The sequence below is a fragment of the Anoplopoma fimbria genome, chromosome 19, assembly GCF_027596085.1.
Source record: "Anoplopoma fimbria isolate UVic2021 breed Golden Eagle Sablefish chromosome 19, Afim_UVic_2022, whole genome shotgun sequence".
Taxonomy (NCBI): Eukaryota; Metazoa; Chordata; class Actinopteri; order Perciformes; family Anoplopomatidae; genus Anoplopoma; species Anoplopoma fimbria.
In genome coordinates this window covers 25495501-25512311 of record NC_072467.1, presented here as the reverse complement: position 1 = coordinate 25512311, position 16811 = coordinate 25495501, and the positions used below count along the sequence as shown (strand labels likewise).

At 38.5% G+C, this 16811-nt stretch overlaps 1 protein-coding gene across 1 annotated transcript in view; it reads left to right on the top strand.

Annotated features, from left to right (window-relative positions):
* The first annotated feature begins 203 nt into the window (after positions 1 to 203).
* si:dkey-106n21.1 (solute carrier family 23 member 2) overlaps positions 204 to 16811 on the top strand; it is a 41065-nt gene continuing 24457 nt past the window's right edge. The window contains exons 1-4 of the mRNA XM_054619871.1: positions 204 to 481; positions 8785 to 8937; positions 12867 to 13024; positions 15442 to 15625. Coding sequence (XP_054475846.1) covers positions 410 to 481; positions 8785 to 8937; positions 12867 to 13024; positions 15442 to 15625 — 567 coding nt within the window. The 5' untranslated portion in view covers positions 204 to 409. The remainder of the gene's footprint in view (positions 482 to 8784; positions 8938 to 12866; positions 13025 to 15441; positions 15626 to 16811) is intronic.

Genomic DNA, 16811 nt, shown 5'->3' with positions numbered 1-16811 from the left:
CACCTTTTTCCCCAAATGTCTTAAAAACAAACTTTTGATAAGAAGAAGACCTTCTTAATGAGTATGAAAAATTAAAGATTCATGTGACAAACGTGCTTGACTCCACTCACAGGATTCATCGTCACACAACAGCAGGCACATGACCGTATACAGAGTAACTAAAGACCACATTGGCTTAGCAGACCAGAAATGTTTCTGAGCCAGAGAGGAGATTACAACATAACTGAGCCCCTCACTTTCCAACTGTGATACTCAGTTTCCCTGGCGACGTGAGGCGGTCGTTCACGTTGTCCTCTGCGGTCCACGGGTCAGTCAGAGTTTTAGTCCCACTGTGTGTACTTTTTTAATCTGTGTGGAGTCAACTTTGGTCAAGAAACAACTGTACACCATCTCGCCTAATTTTATAAGAATGCGTCTAACTACAGAGGAGAAAATAGAACTGGGACTCAAGGAGCAGGGGACAGTGAATCCTGCATTTGGGGTAAGTATAGTTTCATCTTCAGTCTCACCTCAATTTGGCTTTGTGACACCAACAAAATCAAAGTGTCAAACACTTGTTGAGGGTTTGAGAGAGATCAGTAAGTAGCAAATATTTTAATTATGAATATAGTATATGATATAAAAATATTTTTTTATTGTTTTAGTTTTGGTTTTACTTACTTACATTACAGCAGTAAGAGCTAAATGTAAGCCACTGTGGAATGTGAAATGACCATCGTGTGAAAGTGTTCCACAAAAGAAAGTGATATTTCAGTGGAATTGATTGCATGGTTTCAAAGTATGTGGCAGATATTGGTCTTGAGTGTAGTTGAGACGGATCAAAGAGCTCCAAGCTTAAAGTAGAAATGCTCTTTGACAAAATGCCAACGACAAAACAGAAACTGGATAGATGATATTGAAGCGGGGACGTGTTGTTTGAGTGTGAGTGCGGTGAAAAGGTCAGGCTGCATGGGGTGTGCAAGTGTACACAGCTGAGCCCAGGGTTGATGTTTCCCCTGTTTCTCTCCCAATTCCAAATACTTTACTGAAGAATTTGGAAAAATGGGAACAGCAAACAAACAGCGCAGCTTCGTCTGCAGATGGGCGAACACGTCAGTCTGTCAACACCTGCAAAATAATACAGGCAAAGGAACGGGGCCTCATTTACAATTATTATCCTTGTATTGTATACTACTTGACAGTCCCATACAAAGGCCTAACCAGACTTCTACCATACAATGAGTTCAAAGATGTTGAACTAGGATTTATACATTTAATAAATCAATCAAGCTTGGCGTTTTTGACGTCCAGATTAAGTTTCCATAATTCATGTTTAGGCTTTGAGCTTGTAGATATATTTCACAATAACCCCTTAATAACTTTGGACCCTGCCTTTGTTTCCTTCTTTAAATCAGTTTGAGTCACAGATCAGTATGTTTATCTAAAACTAAGTTTACTTGTTGAAGTTACCTAGATATTTTTAGGCTATTTTTTGGGGGAAAAAGTACCACAAATGAAAGAGATATAAAGTATATTGAAAGAGATGTTTCATCTACTGTAACAGTTTTGTATGACAGAAAACCATTGGCAGATATTCTTATTATATTGATGATTTTTATTTCAACAACTTAATACCTTATTATGGTGCATTTTTAAGATTTCCTGTAGGGTTTAGAGCTAAAAACATAATTTGCATATAGACTGAGAAATTCTAACAGTCACTTCTTTAGACTAATGATATTAGAAAATCATAATAAAATGGAAGCAGATAAGGATACATGTTTATATGAAAAAAGGTCAGCAAATGCTGCATTTGTGTTTTTCTTGGATTTTAGTGAACTAAAGACTTTAAAAAAAGAATGTCTTTTCTTACCGGACTACCTTTAGGACTCACCAGTGCAAAGCAATGGAATGGGAAAGCAAATGTGTTTTTTGCATTCTTCTTGCCGTTTGTACAACTGAGCTTTTGTTTGTCAGTGCTGCTTTGAGTCCAGTGGAAGCCAATTTACGGTTTCAGGTATCAACACAGGATGGAGGCTAAACTCCAAAAACAAAGGCTGGCTTCATATGAGGCAAGATCTTCAACTTTCTGCGTCTCACATGGTGGACTTTAGTATTCTCTGATTACAGGAACACTGTCATGGTACAGTAACTATGACCCTTGATCTCCTCACTGATGGTTGTTTTTTAATATTGCTGATAATATTAAGGCTTTTACTCATTGTTAATGATTCTGCAAATAATTGACACAATTGACAAACATTTTACATGTTTTTGAAAAACCACGCTAGAAGAATTAATTTTAGTGCTACAATATTGTTGCAAACTAAATTAATGAATAGAAAGGGATAAATGTATGTGCAGGTAGCCAAACATGAAAATGAATGGCAAATAAGTAGCAGTATTTGAAACAAGGTAATGAAATGTTTCTTACAGTGGAAAGTAGTTGGTGTGACTGAAAATGGCAAGAACTGTATGTGTATTTGTTGCATGCATGTTTGTATGAAAGCGTGGAAATCAATCCAACACAAATTCAGTCACCTGCTAGTCTGCCAGTCTCACAGAGAGAGGGACACAGAGAGGACAGCTTAGATTTCTTGATTTGTCTCCTCAGACAGGTCTTAAGTCTTTAGTAAAATAGAGAGTTTTGCCAAAATGAAAAATTCAAAGTTTTAAATTAAGATTTTGGAATATAAAATGAATAGAATGTATGTAGTTGTTTACATCACGTTTATTAGGAAGATTGATGCCCTGTTTTTGTAGCTAAAAGACATGTTTGATATTTTATAAAGGTGCACTTGAACTCTTTGTCAGGTAACATGCTACCAAGTTGAGTGATGAATGTTCGGGTGTGAACTTGGTTGTTGTTCTGGACAAAGAGCACCTACTGACTCAAGAAATAAAACTTCAGGTATAGGCTACTAGGAACCAGCCCCATTAACCAATAATCAGCTAGTCTGCATTTATAAATATTAAAGTTACTACGAGGAATTTAAGTGTTTCCGAACAGTCCCTTCAGAAAACCTCCCATTATATTGCATCAGGGTCTGACCGTTCTGGTTCTAGTTCTGGTTCTAGTTCTGGTTCTAGTTCTGCCGTGTCTCCCTTCCCTATAGCCAATCTTCACGCTGATGTCCCATTTACTTATGTAGGTCATATAGAGACATCAGTATTAAATTAAGACTGTTTCATAACTAACTTTAGATTTTAATAACAAGACAACGGCCTGGTGATGGAATAAGTCAACTATTTTGGCCTCCAGATTAAAAGGTGAAAACATAGGAAGTAACTAAGTATAGTTTCCCCTTTTTACTCTAACCTCTATTTCAAATATACATATGATATTGCTGTGTTGCTTTGCATAATCATTGCATTCTTAACACTGACTGTATATAAGAAGTGGATGTAGCAATTGTGACGTCCCCCATTGGTTTGGGGACTGCCGTTATGAAGCCTCAAATTCGCGCCGTCGCCATCTTGGATTATGGCCGTGGCCATGTTGGTTTTTTTCTTGCAGCCAATAAACGAAAGTGACCATATTTGGGATGCGGAGAATGAATATAGATATGCTATTTACGCCTCTGGTAGCGCCAGCAATCTGTCAATCACATTCAGACCACCCTAAAGCATACTCAGCTTTATGATCTATTTTAATCTTAAATGGAGCATCATTTACTAAATGAACATCATGCTGTATTGAAGAAGACTTGAAACTAGAGATTGAGACCATAAACTCATGTTTACAATGTTTACTGAGGGAATAAATCAAGAGAGAAGTAGAGTCATTTTCTCATAGACTTCTATACAACCAGACTTCTTTTTGCAACCAGAGGATTCGCCCCCTGCTGGTCAGAAGAGAGAATGCAAGTTTTAAGACACTTTCGCATTGGCTTCACTCGGCAGAACCAGAGGTTGCAGCCTGATTATAACGCTTCATTAATAAAACAAACACGGATAAATCCACTGTATGAAGAGGGTTGAAGTGGTTAAGGCTTTCTCGCCATTAGATTAATCTCAGTTTGAATCTGCAAATGAGTTCACCAAGGCTGCCAACAGAGACGATCAGTAATCCGGAACCTAAAACACTTCCTGCTTTCAGCTGCATCGCACAGCATCATTGAACCAGATCTCAAGTATCCTTCCGTGTACTTTACAGTCACTGACTCATCCATTCAGCGAGCAAACAGACTGGTCCTCCCACGCTCAGTTTATTAGGCTCAGCACTTAAGGTTAAGGTTTGGGAAAGATTCTGGTCTTGGTTTAATATTGAAGAATTTAAGTGTGACCTCAAGCAAAGATTAATCTATTAACATGCAGCAAAAAAAATCAATCTTTACATAACTCTAACCAAAGTGCTTTTGTTGTTTATACCTAAACCCAGGTGGGACTCAGGACTTGAGCCCCGGTCCCCAGAAAGTCCTACACTTTTTTACACTGAGCATCCAAGTATATTGAAACAATCAGACCTCCACCTAGACTATCTAAAACAATCTAAAATATGCTTGAAACTGCTAGTTCCTGACAGTAAGTCAGGCAGACTGATTAGTATCCTTAAATCTGTATCTGTGCCTCTAATGACAACTTGCATATAATCATTGTAAATGAACACAAAGAGTTGTAAAAATACATTGTCATATTTTTACAAAAATATCGCCAGTTGCATGGCTTGAAAACGTTCACAATCCTTATATTCATTTGCGAATCATCGTATTTGTGGTTCTCTACCGGTTCATGCAGATCTTTTTGAGACTGTTCTACCACGTCGTTGACTCTCACATAGAATTCACAAGTAAAAGGAAGACCCAGCGCTCTCCAATAGGTGGAGTTAATGCAACATTTATGGATGCTGAAGAGAAAAACAAATAAGTGATTACTATATCTGTAGCTGGATACGTACATTCAACAGTTTAATGCGCATTAATGTCTAGAGTAAAGAGCTGAAACTTTTTGTGGAATTAATATTACAGCCAATTATCAAACATACAGAAACGAAGGCTACAGGCTGATTGCCACTCATGTTGTGGTGTTTTATTCATGTTAATAATGATGCACCCTGTTTCACATATCCATCTTGTTTGTCCTCAGAATCAGCAGCTGGGCTGTCAGTGCTTTCTCAGCACAGAGCGTTTGTTTTAATGGGGGCTTTTACTGGTTATTCAGGTCCTTCCACTTACATGCCGGTGGTGACTTTACTGCGGGTAGATAACCACCAGATGGAAGCACATCGCCATGTAATCACTGTTGCAAACGGCCGCGTACACCACCTGCTGAGAACTCTGTGACGTGCGAGTTAATCAAAGACAGGGCAGAAATGAAGTGCAGATGGGTCCACATTTACATGGTCCGTCTCTGTCATGTGACTCTTGTGGGAGACAGATGCGGCGGGTTGGATGCGAAGAACAAGGTGTGTTCTCTTGTTTGAAATGCATATTGAGTGCAAGAGTCAGAGCAACAGCTGCAGCTTGTGACTTTGTTTCCGGTCCCGGGACCCTGGTGTATTATATGCTTGGATTCACTGGAGTCTGGAATTTATCTTGTGAATGGCTCTAGTGTGTAATATGTGTGGCATTCAGTGAGAAGGATGAACACTAAAAATACAAACAAAATGATATTATAGTGACATGTTCACCAATGTAAGACCATGGGTTCTGGGGTTTAGACGGACAACATATTTGACCGATAAAGTCATTTTTAGAAGTAGTTTAAGAAGATTATTTAGTCTTAAAGCTCCCACATATTGGTAACGGTAAAACTGCCCGGCCGTTGTTTTGACATGGGAAACTTGAAAGCTTGACCTCCATTGCTGTTGACCTCTCAAAGAGCAACCAGTGACTTAACATAAGAGGGGAGGCAGAGAATGATGGACGAAAAATCCTCATTTTCTTCAGTTTCCCAAAATGTATACAGCACAACATTCAAAATGTAGCCGTGAGATGGGGCTACCAGATTTAAGAATGCGAATAAAGTTTACAAAATGTAGCTAAATCAATTATTTTGATGACTTACGTTTTACCTTGTTGTGAGTGAAAAGCAAAGTTCTTATCATCTTAATGCAGCTTTAGTGTTAAACTGTAGTGCTCTTTGAACTGACAGACGTAATATTACTGGTGCTGGGTTTTAAAAGACATTTTGAAGTTTTGGAATATATTTGGTGGTAACATGTAAACTTGGCTCAGGGGCCAAATAAGGGTATACAGTACACAGGAACAGAAACATAACCAATCAGCTGCTTTAAGTCGTTTCATACAGGATTGAAATTTAGTTTGGGGAGCGTGATGAGACCCAAATAAAAGAGAGAAGTTCAAACGTCCCCATAGTTACCGTGATATTTTCAAAATCAGTAGTTGGTGAAGGTTAAAGCTACGATGTAACTTTAACTTCTTCTTTCAGTTCCAACATACTGTATATGTATGCTGTATATAAAGACACTTTATATGCTGTTTGTCCGCTTTTAACTGACCTCAGGCTACATGACACAGGAGCGCTTTGTCTAATATGGGCTTCATAATCGACATCTTCAACCGAAACGCATTTTTATAATGTTAGTAATGTGACAGATATTAGTGTAGCTACTCTGATGACAGAGCTCCTCATTCTGAATGAAATACGCATTTATTTCTCCTCATAATGGCTTTGGAGGAAATAACCTGAAATGTTCTATTGTCTTCACTCATTAAACCAAGCTTTGGCTCACTGCAAACTTTATAAATGAAAGGAACAACAGATTTGAAAAAAGTCTGCGTAATCATTTTTATGTGAATCCTTTTTCAAAATCAGTTTTTCCAGTAGATACCAAATTTGTTACACCTTGTATTTCCGATGTTAACCCATATGCCACTACCTAATGTCTCACCTAAAGGATTATCTTATCTTATCTTAATTTAATTAATTATAACTAATTCATTGCACTATCCATCCATCCAAGGCTAATCTTGCATACTGCCAGACCCATGAGCCTCATATTTTAAGTGCTAACTTATTACTGTATGCTTAAGGAGCTCTCATGGTGAAAGTGATGCACACATTTGGAAAAATATTTTATTGACTGTTCTTTATGGCCTATTTGACTCTAAATGGAGCATCATTTACTAAATGAACATCATGCTGTATTGAAGAAGACTTGAAAACTAGAGATTGAGACCATAAACTCATGTTTACAATGTTCACTGAGGGAATAAATCAAGAGAGAAGTAGATGTGTTAATCATCACTCTGCAAATGACGAACTAGAATTTTCAAAAGCCATTGTACAAGTCTACATGAATTGAATAGTGTCATGGCTTTTACAGACAGTACTGTTTCTGTCACATCAAGCAGAGGCCATGCCCCTAACCCTAACCACTACAACTTATTTCCCAACATACTAACCTCCTAACTCCACTACATGTCTTTGGATAATGGGAGGAAAGCCTGAACCTAAAGTGTCACATACCTGAGTTTATTGAGGTAAATTTAGCAAAGATTGACGATGACGTTGCCTTGGACAACATAAATGGTGAGCGTTACATGCCACATAATATGTTATTTAGTCGCCACTTTGATGTTAAATACCTTTCTGCTTATCGCTGTTGGTGTCGTAAATAATGGGAACAGAGGTGCAGACCCCAGTAAAGTTCCCCTAAACCTGAGTACAACTGATCATCTCATCCCTTCGACAAAGGTTGACTTTCTTGCCACTGTTTCGTAAAGTTAAGCTGGCATTTTATTAATCTGTAGAATAAAATGTTTGGATTTTGTAGAATACAGCCACTGCCATTCCTTTTGAACTCTACAGCAGATCTAGAGCCCTTAACAGACACGTGCATGGATGGCAGCTGATACGGACAGGAAACACCCATGCATACAAAGTTCAGAAGGTTGCGTTAACCAAATATTTTCCGTCATTAAATATTTTTTTATTTACTGAAGGCCGGCTGTCACTGCGGGGGAAAAAAAAGTATTTCTTCTGCTTTGTGTGTTGACATAAATTGAGTTGACAAGTGAGCACACAGCTGTTTTTTTTTTCTTTTTCACCATGCCCTCATAAATGCACAACATATAAGCTTGTATATTTGTATATATAGTTTGTATATTGTATATATATATTGTATATTTAAAAAATCTATATATGTACAAACACACGCACATAGCCGGTGTGTGCTCAGTCCTCGTCTTTGTAACAAAGAAATAGGTGTAATCCTTTACAAAATTCCCAATATGTTTCTATGTAACAAAATAGTCAACTGTAATTCATATTTTCAGTTTGTTTGATTCATGTTTATTATATATATTTTTTCAACATTTTCATATTTAGCTAAAAAAAAAAAGCTTAGAAATAAAGTGAACGACTCTCAGCAGGTTGGACCACACTTGTTGCCTCTTTGTCAAAGCCTCACATCTTCATTTAACACAATGTCATTTAACACATATGACATTTCCTTCCACTATCTTTCAAGAAACGCATCAGTTTCTCGTTAAAAACAAGACATTCGAGTAATTCAGCACCTTTAATCATCCCCATCTTGATGGGATTTGGGAGAAAGTGTGTTGTTCACCCCACCTGCATTCCGCGTCCCAGACCACAGGTCATCACTCACATCACCTTAATTGCGTACGATCAGTATTTATGTCTGTCAGCTGAGCAGAACCAAACCCAAAGCTCATGATAACATGTGAAAAATGTTATGAAACGGCATCAGTGAGTGATTGGTTCAAGGTATGCTTGTGTTGGGAATGGGAGTATGATAAAAAAATATTGCCTTTTATTTGATAGATGAGTGTTGCTGAATTGATTACTTGTTAACCTTTGCTTTGCTTTCTCTCCAAGGACAGAGACAGTGATAAACAGCCACAGCTGACTGTTGATATTGGAGAGCCTCACATAGAGGCCCTGGAGGAGACTGTGGACAAAAGTGCAGATTTGGTTTACTCCCTCAATGACAGGCCGCCGTGGTACCTCTGCATTCTGCTCGGCTTCCAGGTAAATGAATCTCGTGGCTTGTTCGGTCCAGTGTGATAGTATTCTTTGAAGAAGTCCTCGTATCATCCTCCATGAACTGAGCATGAACATAAACATAAAGCGCCGATAGAAATAGTATTGATTATTGGAGCTTTAAATATAATGCATTGGGGTGAAACTTAGGATCTTGATTTGGGACTACAGCAAATTGTTTCTAATGATTTAAATAACAATGTCGATTGTACAGAAATATTAGGGCAGTGAATATTATTACCCCTCTTAATCTTTTAGTCATCATTTTTTAGGCTTTTGCATACTGAATGATCTTTTCCGAGAAACATATGATCACATCTCTGGTCCTTATCATTTGTGGAGAAAAATGTCTTTGGGCAAGCAAATAGCAAAAATATTTGAAATACTTTAATGTAATAAATAATCCTGCTACCTTACAGTAAATGGTTCCAGGTGTTAAACAACGATTTGATGTTGGTGTGATACCTTCCTAATTGCTGTAAAAACATCAACGGGGGCTCTTTCCCAACGATTAGAGGTTGGTCCTTTTTTTTGGACAAAAAAAAGATGTTTTTCACCTTGTGCTTTAAAAAAAAAAAAAGAAATATCATGAAATACGTAGTTTAGATCGCCCTGGAAGAACAGGACCCTTTTCTTGCTTTGTGCCCAAGAAGCAATTCAGAAGATCCTGTGGCTCTCAGTGTAAAATTGTATTTTCATATTTTCTGTGATTCAACCCCCCCCTTCGTAAGCAGCCGTCACTAACATTAAGTCAGTAATCCACAGGGATTTGATTTTGACATTAAACCTAACATCAACTGATCCAGCAGTTGTCAGCATATGACGATAAATTAAACTTCTAAATCTCATGTTGAAAGTCAAAACTTATTTCACTTTCTTTGATCTATTATAGGCAGACATCTGGGGTGAGAGAAGGGCTTCTCCACAGAAAAAATACAGAATAACAGAATACTTCTAATGCACAGGGCATTGTACAGGGAAAAAGGACATGATAAAATACTTAAGGAAATCAGAAGACCAGAAGGTTATGAGTTTGTGCAGCCATGACATTGGAATCATGCAGTGACAGGTTTGACAAGGAAGCCTTGCAAAATATAAGAGTTTGTCATTAGCAATATTAAGAGTGTGGGTCCTCCCCCAGGGAATTTTGATCATCAAAAACTTAATTTCCTGCAGTCTGGTGAATTTATATGAATCAATGTATTGCGGAAAAGAAAAACACATAGTTCAGGCACCAGGTCACAACTCCAGAGATCAAAATATAATAAGCCACAGTAAGAGTGATGTCTATTCCTTTCAGCAGGGAGTATGAAACAAGACATATGTCTGTGGAGAGACCGCTGCGATAATTGTCTGCTTAGTTTCTTGTTTTCTCCTTTTGTTTTGTTTTAATTCATGTACATTTGTTTTTTAAGGGAACACTGCGTCAGCTCAAATTTTAGAACACAAGATAAAAAATGATAGCCTCGTACCCTCGAGGAAGAAGTCTGCAGTGATTAAGACATGTTTTGCTTGTTATTAATTATTGCAGTACACAGTATTTTAGGGCAATATTTGTTTTGGAACTTGCTGTGTGGTATGATATATGGCTTTGTGTAGAAATACATTACTAGTTGACCCCAGCACAAGTTCAAGAGTAAGGGAAAGATCTAAAAGACAAAAGGGGGAAAAAAAGAAAAACGTTTTAAAGCTGCAACCACATCCTTTCCCTCAGGGATTTTCCAGCTTCTCTATGTTTATAGCCCCTTACATCTGCTTTTGTCACCTCGCTGTTATAACTTGAACCCAAGATATCAGTATCACCACTAACAAGAAAATGTGGCACCGAAGTTTGTGGAACTGTGAGTGATTATGTTATATTTATTATAATTCATGTAGTATTTTGAGAATTGGTGCTAAAACTATTTTTCAAGCAGAAATGCCTAAATTATAAGACGGTGAATTTTATTTGGGGTTTGGACTGTTGGTTGAAGAAAAACAGGACACGTGTTTTTTTATAACAGCATTTTGGACTTTGGATATTGAAATGGGGACAATCTGTAAACAGCAGTATACAACAAAAAGAAACCAGCTTTGTCATTACTGTTATCAATTAATTGATTAATTCGATTAAGCAATAAAGCAAATAAAATAACTTATTAACTTATTTGCAGCCCTATTTGGATTCAGAGACATGATGCCATTGTATCTAGAAGTATATCACTGGGACTGCCCTGCTAGTTTAGTGATAAGACTGAAATGTTTTTATGTCTCATACTGATCTTTTTAGATTGAAGCCTTGTTTTTGTTGTTGGTATCCTGTCTTGTCTCAGGTATTTTTATCGTTGTTGAACCTAGGAAAAATGACCAAAACATCCAACTGGAACCCAGATAGATTACGGCCGGGTCAAGTTTAGGGTCTGCTGTCAAAGGTTGACATTTGTCAACACCAGAGGAGGCATCTTTAATTGGGCACTTTAAGGACACAAAAAGTTAGAGTTGAACACGTGTCCATTTTATTTGGTTCACCCCAGAGACAAAAAAAGCTCGGGAGTTGTCACCAAGCTTCCTGCCCCTGACATGTGGGACGTTGATGAACATGACTTGACCTACACATATGGCTGGTGTTGGGCAAGTTATTGACAAAAAATGTCTCAAAGAGATCAAAACATCATAAAATACCTTCTGACTTTCCTTCTGTATCTGGCACTAAACCCCCAAACAAATTAGTTCCTACTGAAGATGTAATACTTACTTACAACAGTATATAGTTTTTTTTTTTATGCCAAATTGATTTTCTGAAATATCTTGGCGCTGTAGTTTTTAGCAACCGTTACTCAAACAGAAGTAAATAGTGTATTTGTCAGGGACCATTTTGAATAATCACAGAAATTACTAATACAAATTTGGTGTTTTTAGTGATCCATTTCCTAGATCTACAGCTGCCATTTTTATGGTATAATTGGGGAAAGGATAAATTCATGAGTGTTGCCTTGTAGCTTCTGCCATTCACTGGGCATGAACTTCGGCCTTTCGAGGAGCCTTCTTCCTGAGGGAATCCCCCTCCAAGTTCCCTGTCATGGAACTGACCACAGGCATCTCCATCTGATTTATGGGAGTTGTATGTCTGCAAATACCCCCATAAATCTTCTGAGGCCTATCAACATCTGCCTTGAATTTCTTTTTCTTCCTTTTATTCAAATTCTTTTGAATCAATGGAAATACCCATCACCAACAACCAGCAACCCCCTCCCTCTTGCAACCCACACATGGGCAGAGAGTGCTGGACTATTGAAGTATGTCGATGACAAAACATTTGAGAAAGCTGAAGATATATTCTGAAACGCGTTGCGCAGTATGCAAGCCAACATTTGAGCGCAGACAGGCACGGATTTGTTGGAGCGGAATCAGATTTGAGCTTGCAAATGTATTTACTGTCAAAATATAATATATGAAGCAAATATTAATGAAACACTGAAACAAAACACTTGTCCAAAGGTTTGCATTTTGACATCAATAAATCATAATAATTTGAATTGAGGGCAAAGCTTTCAGCTGCTTGCTCGTTTATCTGCAGTTCACTTTATCTGCCAAACATGAAGTCTTCAACAGCTTATGTGTATTATTCAACGTTTCATAAAACACACTTCAGGTTTGCAACTTGCATTAACTCTTTTAGATTAGTAGCAGCTATAATAAAGGGTGATTAGCATCTTTTTTTTTTTCGATAATTTCTTGCAATGTATGGTTTTGGAACACCTTCTTTGCAACAAAAAGCAATTAAGATACATGTCTTGGTTTTGAGAAACAAATACTTCCTATTTACATATCAAAATGAAGACCAGCTGAATTCACAGGAAACCAAAAGCCAGGATTAACGCTGTGTTTTAAGACGTTCAAAGACTCCCCAAATTGATCCATTTTTCGTCCCTCCACAGCATTACATCCTCGCGTTTGGGGGCATCATCGCAGTCCCGCTGATCCTGGCCGAGCCCCTCTGCATAAAGGACAACAACGTTGCCAAAAGCCAGCTCATCTCCACCATATTCTTTGTGTCGGGATTATGTACATTACTACAGACAACTGTCGGTACCAGGTAAGTCCCCCCAGTGATCTGGGAGGTACCAGGCCTGTCAGAGCTGTTGACTTGCCCTACATACACGCTCTCTTTGCAATGGACCTATAATGGTTTCACAACCTCAATGCGAAGCCAAAGCAGCGCTGAGCTGTATTTACAACAGCCTGAAGCTCAACTCGGCTAATGTAGCGACTCCGGTGGGGGTTCATGTGGTGTTAAGCGGTGAGTCAGTCCACCGGCGTGCTCTACGTAACAATCACATAGGAAATGGGATTTATCCTTCAGGGTTAGTTCATAAATAGTTTTCCGTAATGCCCTTTGATCTCCTGAGTTTACATGGCTTACTTCATGGCTTTCCTTTTCATAATAGAGAACTGAAAACCTGGAAGCTGTTTGGCACTTTATAGGAAAATCCTTCTGAAACCGATGCATCAATCTCTGTGTCTTACAGTGCAGCTGCCTCCCACATATACTGTAGAGGACAGTACAGTGCAGTATAGTACAGGGCCCCCACTGCTGTATTAGTAAGCCTGAGCGAATTGCTTATGCTTTTGTTGGAGTTTGCCACCTACACCGTTTGGCAGAAGCTTAAAGGGCCAAAAGTGGACTCCCAGCAAACAATGCATGATAAGTAAGTTTTATTTATCTTTAAAAACTGTGCTTTGAAGGCCTTTTTGAAACAAGGGAATAAAAGGATCAAAAAACAAAGACATAGACAAAAGTGTGTAGAAATATATACGCTGCTAAAAAAAAATCCTTACACGTAAAGTCAACATTACTTCATGCAAAGCCACTGTGGAAACATGTGCTTCCATTAGGGTAAGTCAATATTGAAATTCCCCTACTGACAATATTGCTTTAGTAAAAAATAGTTGAGGAAAGAGAGGCACATAGATATTAATGCAAAGTATCCGTAGCTATTTTACAAAAGGACATACGGATATCACCGGCCTCCACCTTCTCTACACCTCTCTGTCTCTCAAACCAAACAACGTGAGCGAAGCAGCGCTGTTCCCTCTTTGTATTTATCTCAGTCCTCAATATAAAAGGTCAAAATTATTGGAAAAAGAACCAGCAATCTAACGGGACCATTAATTACGTTACAAGATCAGACGTAGGCGGCTGTGGCTCAGTGAAGAGCGGGGTCGTCCTCCAATCAGAGGAGATCGGCGGTTCGATCCCTGGCTCCGGCAGTCCATGTCGATGTGTCCTTGGGCGAGACACTTAACCCTGAGTTGCTCCCGAAGGCTGTGCCATCGGTGTATGAATGGGTGTGAATGATTAGAGAGATCCCGATGGGCAGGTGGCACCTTGCATGGTAGCTCCTGTCATCAGTGTATGAATGGGTATGAAAGGGTGAATGACTATTATATTCCTTTATTCCTTTATTGATCCCCATGGGGGAAATTCAAGTGTTGCAGCAGCTCAACTACACAGACACAGACAATAAATACACATACTATACAACAAAATAAAGATAGAACAGGAATAAAAATGTACAGTATGACTAGTAATGTAAAAGCGCTTTGAGTGGTCGGAAGACTAGAAAAGCGCTATACAAGTACAGTCCATTTACCATTTACGTAGGCTAGAATGTTGTTACTGTTTTGACTTTCCTATAACAATGCAGTAAAGCATGGATAAAGCAAGAGAAAATGATAAAGAAAAAGAGATATAAGAGGAATAAAGTGCAAAATTCATAACAGGTGTTGCATAATTGAATATTGTTCTTTTATCATGAACACTTGAGGACCATGATCATCGCTAACCAATATCTTCTTAAACCATAATCCCATCACATTGCCCAAGCCTATTCCCATTCCAGGTTTAAACAACTCAACAAAGGTTAAGTTGAAAATATACAGCCACCCCAGGGCTTCCCATTAATTACCAAGACTGTGGTGGCCTGCCAGGGTCTATTTTGCCCCCCCACTGTGTCACAATGTTCACTTCTCAACGGCTGGACTGGCCGGACCTGTCTGGTGCATGTCCTCCGCAGCGGTGTGCAGCTGGGTTCAGTTTAGTAGTTTGATAGGAAGTAGGTCTTGAAATGAAAATATGGGTTTATTATCTTTCAAATGCGGAGAGAGTTCAACATGAAAAACATGATCAGACAAACTCAGAACTCAGGATGTTTAAAGAGAACAACATGACAATAGAAAATGTCCTGCAGGTGCATTCATTTAAATTGAGTTTTTAATTTTTTTTTTACCATTAAGATTTGTCGTAGGAACTATTTTAGTCCACCCGAAAAACACATGCTTCCTCTCTTGACCGACCAGCCTCCAGGTCTGTGAAGAAAGCATCACACTCATTAAAATTCTCAGGTCTCCTTACAAGCTTGCTTTGAACAGTTCCAGGGTCATCTGTGTCGAAAGAGACCTGACATTATACGATCCAGTGACCTCTGATCTTTGACCCTATCTCACCTCCAGGTTACCAATCCTCCAGGGTGGGACATTCAGTTTCATCACTCCCACACTGGCCATTCTCGCTCTCCCCAAGTGGCAGTGTCCAGCCCCAAAGGCATCTGTGGTGCTGTCCATGCAGCTGCAGAACAGTACCAGCCCACTGCAAAATGAAAGTTCTGATGAGGTCTGGATGTCACGAATGCGTGAGGTATGTCCAATAATCACTTGAGCTAGAAAATGATTTTCAGTACCTTCTGTGCCCAGACAGGTAGGGTGACCAATCTTTAACCTAAGCAGCGGTAATGGATTTAAAGGGAACGCTGAGGGCCATGTGTCATAGTCCCATTTAAATAGATTAACATGCCAAACTTAGTTAGTACTGAGGTTAAAGGACTTCTATACATAATTCAGAGTATATCTATTATTGAGGGTTTGCCTCCACACGGCTCTCAAAAAGTTGTTTGCTGCTATATTAATGTACTGAATGTGGTATAGTAGGGATGTTAATAATTAACTGTTTAAACGTTAACCAACAATTATTTTGACTGGTTAATGCTATTAGCTATGCAAAGTTTAAAGAGTTTTTTAAAAGCAGAGCTTGCTAACACAACATGGGCTTAAATAAACTTGTGGAAACCCTGACATAGTATGCCAGGCAGCCACACAATTGACAACCTAGCAGCTAAAATAATTGATGCGGTGGTGACTAACTGGTAAAGTTGTGCATGTGTCCAAGACAATGCACGCAAAATTGTGGCCGCTAACTCTCCTGTACATGAGAACTGAGGGCTCGGTTACCTTTTTTTGCACAAACACTGCAGCTGGCCATAAATTATATCATTTATTTGTGTATCTGTTATAGATGTAGGCTTGTTAGGCACTTCAAACACAGCACCCTGGCTTGCACGGCACTAATCCTGTCGGTTAACAGTTGCACTGGAAGAATTGTGTTAAAATGTCTAACTTTGGATGCAAGGAAAAAACCAAAAAAAAGGGATAAAACAGGACCCATGAAGTGTGTAACTATTCACAAATGTGTGGTTAAAAACCCAAAGGGGAAATAAATAGATAAAAAGATTTTAAAAAAACAAACAAACTTGAGAGTTTGGTTTAAAACACAAACATTTGGTTAAACAAGACTCACAAAGGCCACATTGAACACAGTTGAACCCTTATCCAAACTCCTGGTAGTGTTAAAAAAAACATGACTTACAAAACTAGACATTTGGGGTAAAGTACAATACCTAAAATAGTGTTATAATGCTTATATTTTGTGTAAAAACCCAGAAATGTGGGTAAAATATACATATGGTCAAACAATTGTGTTGAAAAAGCCCAGTTTCTAAGAAAAAGTTTGTAACAGCCCAGTATTTCAAAAACATTCAAATCAAACC